Source organism: Macaca fascicularis, chromosome 10 (genome assembly GCF_037993035.2).
Source record: "Macaca fascicularis isolate 582-1 chromosome 10, T2T-MFA8v1.1".
In the NCBI taxonomy this organism is placed as follows: Eukaryota; Metazoa; Chordata; class Mammalia; order Primates; family Cercopithecidae; genus Macaca; species Macaca fascicularis.
The window spans coordinates 15,096,583-15,103,652 of NC_088384.1; the positions used below are offsets into that span (position 1 = coordinate 15,096,583).

Sequence of the window (7,070 nt, forward strand, 5' to 3'; positions counted from 1 at the left end):
CTGTGTACTTTCTAGTGTGAGACACAGTAAAAGGTAGGACCCAATTTAATTCTTTTTTTTTCTTCTTCTTGAGATGGAATCTCACTGTGACGCCCAGGCTGGAGTGCAATGGTGAGATCTCGGCTCACTGCAACCTCCGCCTCCCGCGTTCAAGCGATTCTTCTGCCTCAGCACCCCCGAGTAGCTGGGGCTACAGGCGTGCACCACCATGCCCAGCTAATTTTTTCATTTTTTGTAGAGAAGGGGTTTCACCATACTGGCCAGGCTGGTCTTGAACTCCTGACCTCAAGTGATCTACCCGCCTCACCCTCCCAAAGTGCTGGGATTACAGCGGTGAGCCGAGCCCAGCCCCAATTTAATTCTTATAATAGCACTTCTCAAACTTTCATATGCATGCAAATCTTGCTCCGGGGATCTCATTAAAATGCAGATTATGACTCAATTGGGGGAAAGAGCTGAGGGGCGGCATTTCTTTTTTTCTTTTTTTCTGAGATGGAGCCTCGCTCTGTCACCCAGGTTAGAGTGCAGTGGCGCAATCTCAGTTTACTGCAACCTCCGCCTCCCGGGTTCAAGCAATTCTCCTGCCTCAGCCTCCCAAGTAGCTGGGATTACAAGTGCCCACCATCATGCCTGGCTAAATTTTGTATTTTTAGTAGAAGCAAGGCTTCGCCATGCTGGCCAGGTTGGTCTCGAACTCCTGACCGCAGGTGATCCGCTCGCCTCAGCCTCCCAAAGTACTAGGATTACAGGCATGAGCCACCATGCCTGGCAGGACTGCCTTTCTAACTAGATGCCAGTGCTGCTGGGCCTCAGGCTGCACTTGCAGCAGCAAAGCCTTAAAACATTCCTATAAGCTACAGATTATTTTTATTATTCCCATTTCACAGGATGGGGAAACTGAGGCTCAGAGCAGTAATGACTCCTGCCCAAGGGTCACACTTTTGATAAGTGACAAAGCCAGGATTCAAAGTCAAGTGTGACTAACTCCAAAATCCCTATTCCATTTGTGACACTACCCAGCCAGAAATACCTCCTTCAAGAAACTTCTCCAATGTAGGAGTCCCTGCTTGCTCCTAAATCAGCTTCCTTCCCACCTGGATCTGGGCCCTGCCAAGTCTGGTGGCCTAAGCTATTTGTGCTTAGGTGCTATTTGTTAGTTGCCCACTGTTGTCTTTTTTCTTTTTTGAGATGGAGTCTTGCTCTATTGCCCAGGCTGGGGTGCAGTGGCACGATCTCAGCTCACTGCAACCTCCGCCTCCCAAGTTCAAGCGATCCTCCTGCCTCAGCCCCCCTAGTCGCTGGGACTATAGGCATGCGCCACCATGCCCGGCTAATTTTTGTATTTTTTTTCAGTAGAGGCGGGGTTTCACCATGTTAGCCAGGCTGGTTTCGAACGCCTGAATTCAGGTGATCCACCCACCTCGGCCTCCCAAAGTGCTGGGATTACAGGTGTGAGCCACCGCACCCGGCCTGTTGCCTTCTTTCTCGGCAAAGGGGCCTCTTCCAAGAGAGGCCAGAGCTTGGGGCTGGCTCTGCTGTGCCGAAGAGGCTTCTGTGTGTATTCCCCGCTGGTGGCCATTATTTAGAGCACGTCATACGCTGCCTTGGTGGCTTCTGAAGCCGTTCTGATTCCTCCACATTGCTCTTTGCTGGCTGCAACACAGCAGACCCCTCCCTCCTCCCCTGCCGCCCTCCATCTTGTCCACACATGCCTGGCCCCAGGCGCACACACACGCGTGCATCCCAGCTCCCTCCGCAGCCGACCCTCCCTCCCCCTGCTGGCAGGAAGGCTGAGCTGGGGCATCCGGGTTCCCACAGCGGATGGGGCGCAACTGGAAAAATCAAGCCCTGGGCTGCTGTGAGTCCATTTGCTCTGAGGACACAATTGGGTCGGCCACCTGCAGGCATCCCGTGGGTAGGAAGAGCCCACTTTCTTGGAGGGGGAAGGCCAGAGCCTTTCTTCTGCCTGCTCCTCTGAGCTGCTGCTGCTGCTGCCCCTCGGAAACCATACCGGCCTCTTTCTTTCTTTCCTTCTTTCTTCTGTCATTCCCCTTTGCGGCTGGCCAGGACCATGTCCACATGGAAAGGGCAGAGCTATTAGAAACTATCTAACTGCCCAGAGTGGTGGCTCAGGCCTGTAATCCCAGCACTTTGGGAGGCCGGGTGGATCACCTGAGGTTAAGAGTTCGAGACCAGCCTGGCCAACATGGCGAAAACCCACCTCTACTAAAAATACAAGAATTAGCCAGGCATGGTGGCAGGCACCTATAATCCCAGCTGCTTGGGAGGCTGAGGCAGGAGAATTGCTTGAACCCAGAAGACGGAGGTTGCACTGAGCCAAGATCATGCCACTGCACTCCACCTGGGGTATAGAGCAAGAATCTCTCTCTAAAACAAACAAACAAAAAGAAACCATCTAATGGTCCATACCCCATGTTACACAGGGGAAAAACAGAGGAGGCGTGTCACCTGCCTTAGCCACACAGCAAGTGAGTGGCACAGCTAGGACCCAAACCCAGTTCTCCAGGCTCTGTGGCGCCCACCCATTCTGGGCTCCTTGGAAGTCACATAGGGAGACTACAGGGTGCTCCCAAAGTTGAGCTGGTCTGGATATGAATCCTGGTTCACTAGCTGGTGGCAGGGGAGTTTCTCTCTCTGAAACTCAGTTTTCTTGTTTGTAGATTGGGGCCAAAAAAAACACACGCTGCCGGGCTGTTATGAGGATGAAATTATATCATATATGTTAGGTACCCGCTCAAGACCCAACCCAGAGTGGATGCTTAACAAATATTCTCTCTCTTCTCCTGGGTTTTCAATGAGCTCTCACCATCCTCACTTGCTTATAAAGATGCAAGTTAAGGTGGCTTTTTAGTCATGCATGTCTGTGCATGCATGGGTGTGGATGTGGGTGTGTTTGGGCTGGGGGATCAGGTTGAGGACACAGCGTGTTGTCTTAGCAATGATTTGCAAGGAGAGAACACCTCCCTGGGTCTGGGGAGGGAGAAACCCCATCCCGCCCAAGAGAAGGAGGGTGCTGAGGCTGCAGAGTAGCCCAGCCGCCTCAGGCCCCCATCCTCCCACCCCTGCTTCCCTATACGCAGCGCGGTTTTGCCCCAAGAGCTCTGCCCTTGTTCAAATCCCCCCAGATAACCCACTCACCCATTCGTGAGCAATGTAGACTATGCTGCAGATCCATGACTGGGACAGAAGAAGGGTTTTTACATCACACACATCTCAGCAAACTGCCTGAAATCCCCTTTCAACGCCTGTAATCCCAGCACTTTGGGAGGCCGAGGCGGGCAGACCGCTTGAGTTCAGGAGTTCAAGACCAGCCTGGTCAACATGGCGAAACCCTGTCTCTACTAAAAATACAAAAACTAGCTGGGTGTGATGGTGCACACCTGTAATCCCAGCTACTTGGGAGGCTGAGGCAGGAGAATCGCTTGAACCCGGGAGGTGGAGAATGCAGTGAGCCAAGATCACACCACTACGCTCCAGCCTGGGCAACAGAGCAAGGCTCCATCTCAAAAAATAAAAACAAAAATAAATTTTAAAAAAGAAAAAGAAAAATCCCTACAGTTCTATATAGAGAAATTCTCTTCTCACGGATCCTTCTTGAACACACTGCCACCCAAAGGGATGGGGACAGGGATGGGGATAAGAGGAAGCGCCACTCCTGGCACCTTCCCCTCCAAAACCAACCTCCCTGACCAATCCCTGGGCTTGGCCAGAGGGCCTTGTAATTTATCAGGACTCGACTTCCTTAGAAGCCACTTAAGCAACATTTAAAGAAGACATCTTTGGCCGGGCACAACACTTTGGTAGGCCAAGGTGGGATCACGAGGTCAGGAGTTCGAGATCAGCCTGGCCAACATAGTGAACCCCCTTCTCTACTAAAAGTACAAAAATTAGCCAGGCATGGTGGTGCATGCCTGTAATCCCAGCTACTTGGGAGGCTGAGGCAGGAGAATCACTTGAACCCAGGAGGCAGAGGTTGCAGTGAGCCGAGATCGCCCCACTGCACTCCAGCCTGGGCGATGGGGAGACTCTGTCTCAAAAAATAATAATAATAAAAAAGACATATTTTCCCTCACCCCTGCCTCAAGCTGGCCCTGCCACCTGCCTGGCCCATGGCTGGGTCCTGAGGTCACAGAGCTGGGTCCTGAGGTCACTAGCTGCCTATTTGAATTTGGATAGAAAAAAAAATGTTTTACTTCGCAAAGACACTTTGTGAAGGGCTCCCCAACACCTCTGGGTCCTCATTCAGGTGCTGCTCCCCCCACAAACACATGTAACCCTGGCCTCTGCCCTTAGCTGCCTGCCCCGCTTTTCCCCCATCCACCCCCAACTATAGGAGCCCTGGCCCTCGCCTTCTATTTCTCCCTTTTCATTACCATATTCTTTTCTTCTCCGGTCCTGTTTGTCAGTCCTTATCCGGAAGGGTTTCTCTTCTTTGTTTTCTTTGCAATGTGCCTGTTCCTTCCTTCTGGACCACAACCCCACGTTTATTCACGTAATGAGCTTCTATCGGCAGCCTACTGTGCCGCTGGACAGAGAGGATAACGAGAAGAAATGCTTTCTTTGTAAAGTCCCAGTCCTTGCCTCCTGACCCATGGTTCATGGTGGAAGCATATGTATACACCAATATTTATTATAATATCATGCGTTGAATGTTTATTATAGACGCCAGAAACCTATCTAAGTGCATTGCCTGAATCAACTCATTTAATCCTCACAACAATCTTAGGAGCTTGGCATTATTACCATCCCTGCTTAACAGATGGGGAAACTGAGGCACACAGAGGTGAGATACATTTTTTATTGCACAGCTAATAAATGCTGCAGCTAGACACAAATCCAAGCCATGTGGTTCCACCTAACCACTGTACCACACTGCCTCTCAACGTGCCCAAGGGCCCCAATGCGTAGACGAGGGAGCTCGTAATTTTGCCTAAGGAAGTCAGGGAAGGCTTTACAGAAGAGGGGACTTAGAGCTGGGTTTTGAAGGATGAAGAAGAGTTTGCTGACTGAAGAATAGGAAAAACATTCCAGTAGGAAGCTCTGTATTTCAAAAGTCAGCAGCATGAAATGACACGTCATGGGAAGTTTGCTGTGGTGGGACAAGAGAGAACATGAGGACTGGGAGCCGTGGGAGCTGGAAGAGGGCAGAGGCCAAGTCACACAGGGCCCTGTGTGCCTGATGGCATGCTGGAGTTTGGCCCTGGAGGCACTGGGGAGCTCCTACAGGGCTGTGAGCTTGGGCAGTGGCTTGCTTGCTATCTCTCTCTCCCTGGGATTGCAAAGCAGCCTCTCCTCTAAGGCTGTGTCCGTAAACCCCCAGCGCCTCAGGGCTGCTCTCCCACCTGCCTCTGTGCGCCTCAGTCTCACAGCCATGTCGTTCTCTTTCTCCCTGACTCTCTGTGTTCCACAGGGGCCGTGAGGGCCTCAAGCATTTTCCCGATCCTGAGTGTGATTCTGCTTTTCATGGGTGGCCTCTGCATCGCAGCCAGCGAGTTCTACAAAACTCGACACAACATCATCCTGAGTGCCGGCATCTTCTTTGTGTCTGCAGGTAACAGCCACTGATCTGAGTGGGCTGGAGTCCAGGCCTGCCACTGGGAAGAAGGCTGGGGTCTGGGTACTTAGGGGCCACGAGGGCCTGGCAGAGAGAGATGGGGAGACAGGAGAGGAATCTCCAGGACTTGCACTAGGTCGTGTTGCAGGGGAGAAAGGTTGTGGTGGGGGCTCCTGTCCTGTAGCAACGCCTGAGCCTCCACCAAATCCTCCAGGAGCATCCCCATATCCCATCCCTTGGCCCAGTGGCCCATCTTCTTCCCACCACTTGGAAAAAGGCCCAAATCCCCGCTTCCTCTCAGGGTACTTGGCCAATTGCCACTTGCCCTTCTCCCTCTTGGTGCAAGTAAACCCATGAGGAGGCTGGAGAGAGGGCACCCAAGTACCTCGCTGTTCCAACCCCTATGGGATACTCAGCTTCACCTTGGAAACCGAGGGTGGACTCTCCCCTCACTGTTCCACCCAGGTGGGAGCAGGCAGGCACCCACATCCAGAAGTCTGAGCCCAGTTACATGACAGATGAGTCACACTCACTTCAGATGCCAGAAAAAGAACCTGGGTGTAGCCTGAGCCATTTAATAAGAATGACCAACATCAGGCCGGGTGCAGTGGCTCATGCTTGCAATCCCAGCACTTTGGGAGGCTGAGACAGGAGGATTGCTTGAGCTCAGGAGTTCGAGACCAGCCTGGGCAACATAGCGAGGCCTCAAGACCGTGTCTCTACAAAAATTTTTTTCTTTTAATCAGCTGGGCGTGGTGGCACATCCATAATCCCAGCTACTAGAGAGGCTGAGGTGGGAGGATCGCTTGATCCCAGGAGTTTGAGACTTGCAGTGAGCCATGATCACACCACTGCACTCCAGCCTGGGTGACAGAGCAAGACTCTATCTGAAAAAAAAAAAAAGAAAAGAACCACCAACATCTAAGAGTACTCACATGTATTCACCCTTTTAACCTTCTCCGTGACCCTAAAGAGTAAGGCTTAACCTGACTCCCATTCTACAGATCTGGAAACTCAAACCAAGGTTAACTTGCCAAGGCTTTGAACGCTGGCAGCCTGGCTCCAGGAGCCCACCTTCACCCGCTGCTACACCAGCTTCAAAGCCCTGTGCAGCCTTAAGCAAGTTCCTTAACCTCTCTGTGCTTGTCTCCTCATCTGTGCCCTGCTTGAGAAGCACCAAGCAGTGAAAGCAGGTAGTGAAGCCTCAGTGAACAATATCAGTTACTCAGCACCTTGTGAAATGCCTCCCTTCTCCCGCCCTGCCCATGTCTGTTTCCATTAACGCTTCCCTTGTGGCTCTCTCTGAATGGAAAGAAAATGTTAAGGGGAAGCTGGCAGATGTCCCTCTACACTGCCCCACCTGTTCATGAAAACGCCGGACCCGGGAAGGCCCACAGAGCTGTCCCCGACCTTTAGGGCTGCCCAGTGGCCGACTTCCTGAGAAACTAACGTCCTTCTCTCTGATCCCCCCACCCCGCCACCCTGCACCCCGCAG

General features: G+C 52.1%; 1 protein-coding gene across 2 annotated transcripts in view; it reads left to right on the plus strand.

The window, feature by feature from the left end:
* Window positions 1–7,070, plus strand: part of CACNG2 (calcium voltage-gated channel auxiliary subunit gamma 2) — a 141,475-nt gene that overhangs the window by 130,410 nt on the left and 3,995 nt on the right. For both annotated transcript variants that reach the window (XM_045363705.3, XM_005567399.5), the window contains one exon: window positions 5,432–5,572. In XM_045363705.3, the coding sequence (XP_045219640.1) occupies window positions 5,432–5,572 (141 nt within the window). The remainder of the gene's footprint in view (window positions 1–5,431; window positions 5,573–7,070) is intronic.